This window comes from Salvelinus alpinus, chromosome 13 (genome assembly GCF_045679555.1).
Source record: "Salvelinus alpinus chromosome 13, SLU_Salpinus.1, whole genome shotgun sequence".
NCBI classification, from domain to species: domain Eukaryota; kingdom Metazoa; phylum Chordata; class Actinopteri; order Salmoniformes; family Salmonidae; genus Salvelinus; species Salvelinus alpinus.
In genome coordinates, this window is record NC_092098.1 from 42,290,482 (window position 1) to 42,303,713 (window position 13,232).

The 13,232-nt window shown below is 42.0% G+C and overlaps 1 protein-coding gene across 20 annotated transcripts in view; it reads right to left on the reverse strand.

The window, feature by feature from the left end:
• Positions 1 to 13,232, reverse strand: part of LOC139537721 (disks large homolog 2) — a 337,098-nt gene that overhangs the window by 260,780 nt on the left and 63,086 nt on the right. For 2 of the 20 annotated variants that reach the window (XM_071339361.1, XM_071339359.1), the window contains exon 1: positions 9,013 to 9,380. The exons of 16 other annotated variants lie outside the window; for them this stretch is intronic. In XM_071339361.1, coding sequence (XP_071195462.1) covers positions 9,013 to 9,042 — 30 coding nt within the window. In that variant the 5' untranslated portion in view covers positions 9,043 to 9,380. Of the gene's footprint in view, positions 1 to 6,539; positions 6,710 to 9,012; positions 9,381 to 13,232 lie in introns of those variants that run through there. 2 more of the 20 variants (XM_071339365.1, XM_071339363.1) reach the window with 1 other exon arrangement.

The following is a 13,232-nucleotide window of genomic DNA, read 5'->3' on the forward strand; positions in this document are numbered from 1 at the left end:
TTAGGCTAACCTTCCAGCATGGGTACCATTAGGCTAACCTTCCAGCATGAGTACCATTAGGCTAACCTTCCAGCATGGGTACCATTAGGCTAACCTTCCAGCATGGGTACCATTAGGCTAACCTTCCAGCATGGGTACCATTAGGCTAACCTTCCAGCATGGGTACCATTAGGCTAACCTTCCAGCATGAGTACCATTAGGCTAACCTTCCAGCATGGGTACCATTAGGCTAACCTTCCAGCATGGGTACCATTAGGCTAACCTTCCAGCATGGGTACCATTAGGCTAACCTTCCAGCATGGGTACCATTAGGCTAACCTTCCAGCATGGGTACCATTAGGCTAACCTTCCAGCATGAGTACCATTAGGCTAACCTTCCAGCATGGGTACCATTAGGCTAATCTTCCAGCATGGGTACCATTAGGCTAACCTTCCAGCATGGGTACCATTAGGCTAACCTTCCAGCATGGGTACCATTAGGCTAACCTTCCAGCATGGGCACCATTAGGCTAACCTTCCAGCATGGGTACCATTAGGCTAACCTTCCAGCATGGGTACCATTAGGCTAACCTTCCAGCATGGGTACCATTAGGCTAACCTTCCAGCATGGGTACCATTAGGCTAACCTTCCAGCATGGGTACCATTAGGCTAACCTTCCAGCATGGGCACCATTAGGCTAACCTTCCAGCATGGGTACCATTAGGCTAACCTTCCAGCATGGGTACCATTAGGCTAACCTTCCAGCATGGGTACCATTAGGCTAACCTTCCAGCATGGGTACCATTAGGCTAACCTTCCAGCATGGGTACCATTAGGCTAACCTTCCAGCATAGGTATGGAACAGTTCCCTTCTCTTCAATGGCACCCTATTCCCTTTGGTCATAGCCACATATATTTTAATGCACTATATAAGGAATTGGGGGACGTGAAATGCTATCACTAGGGTAATGATGTTACATAAAATAAAAATGAAAATGTTGTGAGCAAGGAAACTGACGGGGATGACAAGCAATCCACACATTGACACAGATCCATTCTATTTGGGAGGAGGGAAAGTATGATAGTTAGAAATAGCCTAAATGGTCTGCAACTGAGCGATGAGCCATACCGACCTTCTGTAACCTCTAAACCATGGGGCACTTTAAATAGTGCTGAGTCTGAGATGAAGTGCTATGGGTATCTGTGGTGCTTGCCCTGTGTGATACAGTATAGAGTGCATTGTGTGTTAATGGATGAAAAGCGAGTGTAATAAAATCCTAATCTTCACAAACAAACGTGTGACTGGATCCATGCTGGCAGCACCGAGGAAGAACTGGCAAAGCAGCAGCAAAGCAAGTATAAATATATCTTCTCCCAGAGGCCCACTGAACGGATGAGTCACCCTCACACACACAGATACACATGTGCATACACTCTGACACACACATACACTTGCATGCCAACACATGCACACAACACACACAACACATACACACACACTCACACAGGTAGTATTAAAGGTCAGATGCAGGATGTTTTTTTCTGCATACCCAAACAATCCGCTCCATGTGGTCTAGGTAGAGTCATGCATTGAATCTCACCTACTACTGTGTGCGTGCGTGCGTGCGTGCGTGCGTGCGTGCGTGCGTGCGTGCGTGCGTGCGTGCGTGCGTGCGTGCGTATGTGTGTCTATGTGTTTTTTAGAGAGTGGTCACACTCCTAATCACACACAACATATGCATGCTTGCCTTATACTTAACACACGTCGGCATTAAAAATATAATATACTGCTATTATATAATACAGCCATTACTATTCCATACTACAACACTCGAGTGGAAGAGCTTAAGTACAGTATGGAGAGGTGGTTTAGGAATGAGTCCTCCTCCAGCATTATGACTCATAGGATTATCCCCATGCCCCACATAACTGCATGGGGATAATCAACTACCAGAGGATCTCTCTTCCTATTCCCCTAAGCCTATATCAATCAATGGTAACACTTTTTAGTAACCTTCATGAAAAAGTATTTACACATGCTTATAAACACTTTATAAAATATAGTAAATCTTTATGGAATGGAAGGCTTATAATGTTTATCAGGGGCGCAACTTTGGTTTGAGAAATGGGGGGGACATAATTATTATTATTTATTTTTTTATTCAGTCGGATAAACACTCCAAACAGCCTACACGACCGCTCGGAGACGTCCACATGGTCCAAAAGCACACCAGTGCCTCGTTTTGTATCACATTCCAATGATAAAACTGGGGGGGACAGTTAAGCTTTTGCCCAAAATGTTTATACAAGCTTATCAGTGTTTACAAATATATTCGTTAAAGAATTTTCCCTACATGGGCCAGCAATTTTTGAGAGAGAGAGAGAGATTATTTTCAATGACAGCCTAGGAACAGTGGGCTAACAGGGGCAGTACGACAGATTTTTACCTTGTCAGCTCAGGGATTCGATCTTAATTCGATCTTGCAACCTTACTAGTCCAACGCTCTAACCACTGGGCCACCAGCCCGCCCCAGGTAGCCTAGGGGTTAGATGTTTATAATAACTATTATGAATGAGCATTAATAAAGTGTTACCTAATCAATTAATCACTTCCCATTTCATGGGAAGACTGGTTTTGGTTTGTTCATGTCAGAGGATATCTATGGAAATTAAGATACAGTATGAGTTCAGGGTAAATTCCATCTCAGTTCATGTCAATTCAGGCACTTAATGGGGAAGTTACAGCAAATCATTTGACAGGACTAAACCCAAACCCAGGTTCAAAATGTGATACCTGTATGTTATTTGCCAATATTTCAATATGTAATATGTTGCAGTATTTGGATTAGGTTCAAAACTCTTGGCTATCAAGCGTAAGCAGCACTACTCTACAGATGAGTCCAAAGTCAATATTTAGCGTACACAACGCTAAAGAAGCTACTTTTCTATGCTCAACACTATATGAGTTCCTACTGTCAGATACGAGAGTCTAAAATGTTTAATCAATGTTTCCACAAGTGAGAGGCTCCCAGAGTTTGTGACCAACCTCTGGACAACTGCCTCTTTAGACAACTGTGCATTCAGTTGTTGTTTTGAAATATTTTCTATAAAGAATTGAACTGGATGATTGAGAGTGCAAGGAGAGGGTGAGTGAAACTGGGAGAATGGGAGAAAGAATGTGCCAGTCTGAATGACTCACCAGAGCACAGTGATTTCTCTAAAAGTCACTGAGGAACATGAAGTGAACAGAGGCAAAAGGGCAATGGGATACGGATACCACAGTCTCTCTCCCTAATAAAGCATTTTATTGCTCTCCATACTTTATTCTTCTCACTCCACTGGCTGCATGACAGACTTAATCCCCTGATATATCAAATTGGAGGTCCTCGCAGAGCTAATCCCTCTCTGTAGGCAGCCCCTCAAAGTGCTGACACTGTGGGAAGGGGGTGTGGGGGGGCAGGTGAGCCGTCTAGGGGGGTGGGGTTCAATCCACCCACCCACTCATGTCCCATAAAGTGAACTCCTCGGAAAGTTGGAGATTTGAGTAGGAAAGTGAAACAACTCAAATTGTGTTCCAACAGCACAATTGGTTGGAGTTGTGGTGGGTATCATTCTGTCATGGCTACATGTATTGGATAAAGACACACCATAACGGACATTGGACGTGCGCACATCACCTGCCAACATGTAGAATGTCCGGTAAATGAACAGAAAATGATGGCTGATGTTCTGTGGTCAGAGGCGATAGGACGGCCAAGCTCTGCTTTTAACCATTCAGCGGCACGGTGTGTTTTGTCATTAACTCTAAGGCCGGAATTCAATCCCTTCGCAGATTTGGACAATGCACCATTTAAAGGTCATTTCCGATTGAGCCAACATATGCAGCGTTTACTGTGAATGTGGTTTCAGCATTGCTTTTAAAACCAGATTGCTTCAACTCAAAGCAAGACTCTAAAAGCAGATCTGTGGCAAACATCCTACGTCAACTACTGTGACTTTTCAAAAGTCCATTAGATTTGTTCCCATTGAAGATGCTAATTGCTAGAACAGTCTACCTTGACACTCCTGCAGCTAGTCCCTCTAAATCATTACGATCAAGCACACAAACAACACACTGTGAAGCCTGTGCAATTTGCTTTGCTAAATGTTTCTTTTTACAGTCTGCTAGAACATGTCCTCCTAGAACATCCCGGAATATCAATGCTCTAGGTAGTTTGAGCTTTCCCACTGACCTGACAAATTTTTTCTCCAGGGTTATTCAACTCTTACCCTACAAGGTCCGGAGCCTGCTGGTTTTCTGTTCTACCTAATAATGAATTGCACCCACCTGGTGTCCCAGGTCTAAATCAGTTCTTGACTAAAGGGGAACAATCAAAAAATGCAGTGGAACTGGCTTTAATGTCCAGAGATGATTTTGAGGGGTCTAAGGCCATCCCTCAACAAAAAATGCAAGAGAAATGTCAGAAAAGTTGCTCATAACCTGCATAACTTAGTGGCCCTCAACTATTATGTTTAATAATGTATGGTTTACAGTTACAGTACAGCAATATGACCAACACAAAACAAATGTGGTTTAAAAGCAGCAGCTTAACTTCTGGACCATTTTAAGACATTGCTACAACCCATTTGATCTGGGTGGAATCTCAGCTCTGTGAGAATGCTCCTGATAGGGTCACTGCAGGCCTTCGCTGAAGCTCATCTCTTCGGACATAGCCAAATCCAGGGTCGCCAGCGGTTGCTGCTCTCGCCTTGCTTCCAAACATATCCCCTTACACACACCATCGTCAGCCTGTGACACAAACCTGAACCTTTCTCTCCCCTAGATTTACACTAGGCTTAAGCCTGGAGGCAACATTTCCAGGTAAGGGGTTTAACTACTTCCTGAAATAGGAAAGTCACCACTTTGTAGCCCCACATCATTAGACCCGCCTTTGTCTCAGCCAGAGGGGATACGTTTAAAATACCTCTGTATCCAGCTCTCGTTTAGTCCTAGAGTTTGATGAGTCTCTTTTGTTGTATGCAGAACTGACACAGGGGAAAGGGTTTCCCAGTGAGCAAAACTGCTTCAAAAGAACTGCCTGGGTTTATTGTACATGGATGCTCAGATAAAGGAAACACACATAATTTCTCCTCACCCTGGAACTTCAATTATCCATTGATGCCATTGGTCGGCCACTGAACAGGTTTCCAAGGGCTAAGTCAGTCACTGATGAAAAGGTCAGGATCAAAAGAAGCAGCCACTGAATCCCTGGAGGACTGTAACTGAGAATACCTGCCCTACAGGGATAAAGGCAGTGTGTGCCTGTGGTGTCGTGTGCCCTGGACATCATTTCATCTTGAGATTAGCTTGGTGTAGGGTTGCAAAGGAAGGTAATATTACCGGTAACTTTCGAAATTGACTAGTAAACTACCGGAATATTGGAAACGTTCAAGGATTTTAGGTAATTTGCATAACAGCTCAGGTTGGTGTAAGGAGGTTATTGAACCAATTGGTCTCTCTCCATCCATCCCTCAAACTAAATTTAGGCAATTCCCGGCTGAATCTGGATTCGTCATTGGCCCGACCAGCTATCACTCTACGTTTGCGCGTGCGATCAGGACCATTAATGGCACTGGTGTAAATTGCTAGTCTGGGGACTTCATCCTGTCTCGTATGTATTTAAATTCACTTTTAGATCTTGGCATTACTGATAATGAATGTTACACTGCCAACAGAACCTGCCATACAAAAAAGTCCTTCTTCATTCATGTACAATACGTTACGCTGTAAATCTGGTCTACCACAGCCTTAGAGCAATTAGAATAGAACATTGAAATTTAAGTGTAACATAATAAAACCACATGAGCTCCTGTTACACACATGACCCGTTGTTGCCCATGCTACTGTACGTTCCACCAAGCCCTCACATGGAGAGGCGTCCTCTGCATTTACAGCCCCACCTAGAGAATGGATGGTCCATCTAAAAAAAAAAGTGACTTTGTGGACAATCAAAACACTATAGTGTAGGAGGGCTCTCTTCCTCTCCCTCTCACTATTTCTCTGTTACAGCTATGCCCTCAATGTGCCTCACTATCATTACATAATACTCCTGTGGAATGAAAATTACATATCATTACGCTGCATATGCTATGCTTAAAACTGGAGAGGGTGTTGTGGCCGATGTGGAATCCCTAGCCATTGTGTGCTAGTAGCAACCATTACTTTGGGGTTAGCTCAATAACCAAACACAGAGAAGCCAACATTGTCTGAATTAGTATTCTGTCCATTCATGTTGCAAAACTGAAGCAGCTTCTTCATACCCCTTGGCTATGGCAGTCCAAAGTTTGCGGCCATTGTAAACAAATCTGTGATTGTCATGCAAATCAGTTCTCACACGACAAGTCGGATAACAATGGAAAAAGCCAAATGGATAACATTTTCAATAGTTAGGGAATCTCATTGCACTGCGAGGAGAGTTGAACTGACTCCCCACACAATCAGTTATCAGATTCAAAAATCAGCAGTCCCTCGCACTCGTCTTCACACACAAAGAATGAAATAAACCAAATGCCAACCCACCTCTGCCATGATCACAAGCAGCACAGCAAGCTAACACCATTAGGGAATTAGGTGTTCCGTAACAAAACGTTCCGTCATTTTCTTTTTAAGGAGTCAGCGTGACAAAACAGGAATAGAGAATAAGAGATTCAGGAAATAGCGCTAGCTAGCAAAACAGAGAGTAGAAATATGGGGCTTGGAGTCTAATGGTTGAGATGGGGGGGAGGGGGCTTCTGTTGTTTCGATCTGGGACTCCCAGCGGTTCCCCAGGCCTCACTGTCTCAGACCCAAGAAAAATATCAGACTCTCTGTTTCCCAGTCACAGAGTCCACTGTCTGACGCCATGCCAGGCTGCACAGTGAGCTACAAATATTACACTTGTATATTTCAATGAAATGCTGTGGATGTACAGTAAGAGCACAACTCAAGACCAGGAAGTGGGCTCACAAAATAATTCAGAAATCTTCCCATGTAGCAAGAAAGACGGTGTACATTTAAATGTATAAGTTTCACACTGCAAACATAGTTATTTTTTCCAGAAGGTTAGTTTTGTAAAAGATTGCAGTCAAGCTGGTCAATGACGACAGAAAAAACACTGGGGCTGTATTGTATGGCTCAATTTCTATTGGAATTGGTTGTTTTGCGTATTTGTAGGCATTTTCATTGATGTACAGTATGCACAACTACACATTGTGTGATAAATAAGGAATTTCAATTGAAATATGTAGTATATTAAACTAAACTACGCAATTATTATAATAATTTTCAATTGTGTGCATACTTTCCTGTGACAATCACTTTGCACCAGAATCACTGTTCTATCATGCATGATACATATGCTATTTCTAGCACAGCAGCCTGAATATAATTCAAATGTCAACTCCTCAGACTCAATACTTCAGTATCTAGAGCGAGACTGTCAAGAAAGCTAACAAGCCTCTCTCTCTCTCATTTCATATTCGCAACAAGTTCTCACAGCCTCACCGCAGAATTAGACGTTTATCCATGTTTCTCCAAACATTAAATTACGATGTTGCTCCAAACGTCAAATTTAGAAGGTTACGGGTGGGGGTTAAGGTTTGAGATAGGGAACATTTTTGTACATATTTTTTATTTGAATAATAATAATAACCTCAGGACATGGATAGACATCCAATTTTGAAGTCACTCTTTCGGACGCACAGGAGGAATTACATTATTTTTGCTTTGCCTAACACGGTAAACTGATCACAGTAATGGTTTTGAGTGAATGAGTACATTGTAATGAAAACCCTTCTGACACCTACATGCTGAAGGCAGTGTACGCCACAGTGCAGTACAGTGTTCTTCATCATGAATTTAACATGGCATGGAAACAAACATAAATATTTCACTAGGCTTTCAGAAAGGGAATTAACATTATCATCATCCTGGAGCTGCTGGGTCATGTTCATTAGGGCACACAAAATAAAACATTTTAAAACACTTTGCAATGGGGAAAAAATAACATGTTTTATTGGACAAGCCGAGGTAGTCCCTCCCTGTTTCAGTCTGTTTTCTTCCTTTTGGTATCGAATGAACAGGACCTTGATGTTACTTGTCATCGGAGAAGGAGTGAAAAGCAGTGAAAGAGTGGTTATTATGGGAGAGAGTACTTCTTTTGAGACTTCCTTGTATTCAATGATTAGTCATTACAATTCAGTCAAACTTAACATTTTATGAGAACAACTGTAAAGCAGGTGCTCCGGGATTACTGTTTGCCTTGGTACTGATCTAGGATATCAGATCTGGGATCTCCCAATCATAACCTTAACCATTTGTCTAGGGGAAACATTAGCCTACACCAACCCTGGACTAGTATTCCTTTCTGCCCAACAACAAACCTTGACTATCACTTTCACACAACTTCTGCCAAGACAAAATTATCAAAAGACAAAAACCATTAACACATAAGTAAAAAAAGTTCTAATTTGTCAGACCGATTATTTGATCAGTCTGGTTTATTACAACAAACCAGAAAGAAAGAGGATGTGCATGCTCTAAATAACCAAAGTGATCTTGTACTAATTGTGGACAGCTGGGATAGAGAGGCTTCCCCTGAAATGAATCCAGATGCAGCTCAGCTCTGCTCTACACTATTGTTTAGCTCCTGATCAATAAGGATCTTCCGGACCTCACAGCTTTCAAAGAGGCTCATTAGCACTCTGATTGGAGCAGCGGAGGGCTGCCTGAAGTTTCCATCTAGTTCTAGAAGAGTGACATCTCAATAGAGGAGCTGTCCCTCCCCAGTGGGCTTTAAGCCTGTTAACCATTCAAGACTGCTGCGCATGAGCGCACACACACACACACACACACACACACAAACACACTCGTTGAGCAGACAGTGTGAAATATGCAGAGAAACCAATGCTGGAGCACACACACACAGACATAGCTTCTTCCCTCCCGTTCTCGCTGCATCCCTCTCTCATTTTCTCTCCCTCTCTCATTCTGTCGCTCTCACTGCTGTTCTTACCTTAGTTGTGACAATGCAAAGACAATCCATTGCGGGCAGAAAAGCTCAACCTATGCATCACCACCACGAAATGTGTGAGATGGAAAGGAAGAAAAGAGGGGGTGGGGGAGAAGAGGAGTGAGCTGCCACGGGAGAGACGGCACACAGATAGCCACTACTGGAAGTGGGGCCCCTCTGAGAAACTGGAGTCCTCCTCCACAATGCTGAAGGCATTCATGATCCTAATGCAATCTTAAAGTCCAGCACACGTCATCTGCCGTACAAACGCACGAGTTCTGCTGGAAAGCGAGCCACAGGCTTGGCCCCCTCCAACCTGAGAACCTTCTCCCTCTCCTCTCATCTCCTCTCCTCCTCTGCTTTCCAGCCGACAACTGAGCGACAGAGTGGAAGGAGACGAGAGCGGAGGAAAGAGTCGTGGTGGTGATGCTGATGCACAGTTGAGACGGAGCAGCAGCTAAGTGGAAAGAATAAGGTTCCCCAGCTGTTTCTGACTTTTGACTGACTGACTGACTGACTGACTGACTGACTGACTGACTGACTGACTGACTGACTGACTGACTGAATGAGCGAACGGATGAACGGATGAATGGATGAAAGAAAGGAACTATGTAACAATGTGTACCTATAGTAGTTCTGAACAGGGTTATAATAACTCATGTTTTTACAATGGTATAGGATAATCTACTGTGAAGTGTGACCAAGTATTTCAGTATGTGTGTGTGGGTGTGTGTCTGTCTGTGTGTGGGTGTGCCTCTGTCTATGTGTGGGTGTGTGTCTGTCTATGTGTGGGTGTGTGTCTGTCTGTGTGTGGGTATGTGTGTCTGTCTGTGTGTAGTTATGTGTGTCTGTCTATGTGTGGATGTGTGTCTGTCTGTGTGTGGGTATGTGCGTCTGTCTGTGTGTGGGTATGTGCGTCTGTCTGTGTGTGGGTATGTGTGTCTGTCTGTGTGTGGGTATGTGTGTCTGTCTGTGTGTGGGTATGTGTGTCTGTCTGTGTGTGGTTATGTGCGTGTGTGCACATCCGTGTGTGTGTGTCTTTTAAAATGTGGCTCTTCAATTACATTCCAGTTGAGCAGGTCAGTTTATGTGATTCACAATGAATGTTTGGAGGCAGAGATTTCATGAAAGAAAGGGCAAAGTTTTGATCTAAAAACAGTCCTTAAAACAAAGCTAGCTAGACATACTACAACAAATTATATTTCCTTGATATTTTGTACAGTTTGCTTTTTCAACAGCTGTGTATCTATAGGCTGCTGAGAGTGACAAGTGAGTTTATAAGTGAGTATACACTAGCTAGCAAGCTGGCTAGAGTTTAGCACGAATGCACCTCAAAGACAACGCTAGCAAGCTACTGTAGAAAGCACATTTAGCCTGGATATGCTGTAAGTTCTAGTGTAGCTAACATTGCACAGTGACAAGTTGAGAACAATGAAATCAACAGGAAAATACTGTTTCAAACCTCAATCCAAAGCGGATTGACCGACAAACGCATTGCTCTTGTCTTGAATGAATGCGATCTCTACGAACACCGGGGAAATTCCTTTTAAAACAGTGGTTCCCACCCAGAGGTACTAGGATACAGGGGTACTTGAGAAGACTCATGAGACCATAGGCTGACTGGTAAAATGCACGAGGGGGTACTTCAGGGGTACTCTGGGCACAGTAAAATGCAGTTGGTGGTACAGTAACAGAAAAAGGTTGGAAACCACTACTTAAAAAGGTGCATTGTCAGTATTTCAGTGTGTAGCGCTAGAACCATAAATAATATATAGTGGTTCTATATCTATGTCTAGAACACGCTTTGAATGAATTCTGGCCTTAGTTATTGGACTGCTCGATCCTGAAGTGCTTTCCCTTTGGAACCACAAACCATACCAGACGTCAAGCCTTTCTGTTGTGGTCTGGTACCATGAGACTATGATGAATAACCTTGAACCTCCCTGTTTGTGCCAAGAGCTAAGGCCTAGACTTTAGCTCAGTGTGCTAACGTGATATTGAAAACATACAGCAATGTTTGACTTATACATTTATTTTGCAGAGACAAATCTTAAATAGCCCATTATGGATCAATTATATTTTTTTTATTGCTTCACTGTTTAGGCGTGTTATTGTAAACTATAAAACACTACTCTATTTATGGTAATACAACACTCTGTTTATATATTTAACCAAGATCACATTGTTCTAGATCACATTGTTCAAGATCACATTGTTCTGGAACTGCAGCTGAAAGTGATAAGAGTGTGAAATGCATCCCAACAGGGATTCAGCTCATCTCCCCCCACACTGCAATAAGTTGTTGAGCTAAGCAGAAGATACACAGCCATCCCCCTTCAGGTCTCAGGGTGACATGCCATTACACTTTGGCCAAAACGAAGGTCACATCCTAATAGCAACAAATCAATATCGAGTCAAAGGTCAAACACAAACATAGACACACAGACCCTGGGGAGCCAGGTCAAACATGTGGTCACAGCACACTGACTAACAGCATTTGTTTTTCCTAATAAGCAGCATAATGGCTGCCCACAGTGGATACCAGGGACAGACTGGGACCAAAAATCAGCCAGGCATTTCTAACACACCGGACCTTTTTTTGCTTTGAGGCCCACACATTGGCTTGTCCATGATGGAGACCCAATAACTCTTGAGTTATGAAACACTTTTCTCATCAAACCAGGAGAAGAATCTGATGTGTTGTGGTGGTCATGTTGACTTCAATACCGGTACTCACTATTGCAACTCTTATGACATATTCATATTAACTAGCCAGACAGTCACCAAGAAAATGCATGGCCTTTACATAATATAATAGTTAATAATAATATGAATAATAATAATATGAATAATATAATATGCCATCCTCTTATTCTTATCCGTATTTTTGGAAACTGAGCTGTTGGTTAGGGGCTCGTCAGTAAGCATTTCACTGTAAGGTAGACAGACACCTGTTGTATTCAGCGCATGTGACTCATACAATTTGATTTGATTTAATACATAATTCACAAGTGACAGGCTAATATTGTCACCCATCAGACTATTCTCAAATTAATCTGGTCTTTACATATACTAAATAATATATGTGTGAAATTTGTTTTGATTTAGAATGGACCATTATCATGCACCTGTCTCGAAACAGGGGCAGCTGGAAAAAATACATGTCATCTCTGCACTTAAATAGCGAATGGAGGACGCTTCCATGGTTCCATGGTTTATTTTCATGCCAGCTAGGTAGGCTATACTCCTGTTGTAAAGATAAGCAATGTGCTTAATATTAGGAAAGTTGATCAATAATTATAGGGCATAAGGGGACAATTACTTTTTCCCACAGGGGCGTTGGGTGTTGCATAACTTTGTTAATTAAATAAAAAAAATAAGAATACTTTTTGGGGTTATTTGTTTATGAAATAAATAAAATAAGTATGTAATTGTTGTGTTATTTGTTCACTCAGGTTTCCTTTATCTAATATTAGGTTTTGATTGAATATCTGATAACATTCCGTATCAAAAATATGCAAAAGTTGAGAAAATTATAAAGGGGGAAAATACTTTTTCACAGCACTGTACATACATTATTAATATTAAATATTATTACATGATTTTAGAGGAATTGCAGCTCCAGAAATACTTTAATCAACATGCGATAAGGCCCAAGAGCTTTGCTAACAAACCAAATGCAGACAAATTAGCAAACTATGTCTACTCCTAGTTAGAAAATATTTGAATCATTGGATTACTTCAAACAATCAAACACATGTTACTTGGTCAGAAGTGAGCCCATTGACACTGCTTTGGACATGAGAGGACTAACAGCCACCGGGTGCGATAAGGAGAGTAGTGTTGTTGTAATGATACAATACCAGATTTTCCTTGGTAAAAAGGAAAACACGAAGCAGACTTCACTCTTTAAAACCTACTTTTGTAGAATAGTGTGTGTGATTTGTTAAATAAACAAATATGACTGACTCTGGGTGAAGTCTGCTTCATGTTTCCTTTCCTTCCTTACTTCCTACAGATGTAGGATCTTAATTTGAGCCAGTTTGCTACAGCAGAAACATAATCCTGCAGCAACAGGAAATGTGAATTATTATGTGGATTATAATTAATGGACATTTTTGTAGGGGTTGATACATTTTATGTAAGGGAAAATCAAGTCTGAAATTACAATGTGGAAATTACAAGTTTCAGAAGCCTTTTAAAACCTCAAATACACTAAACGT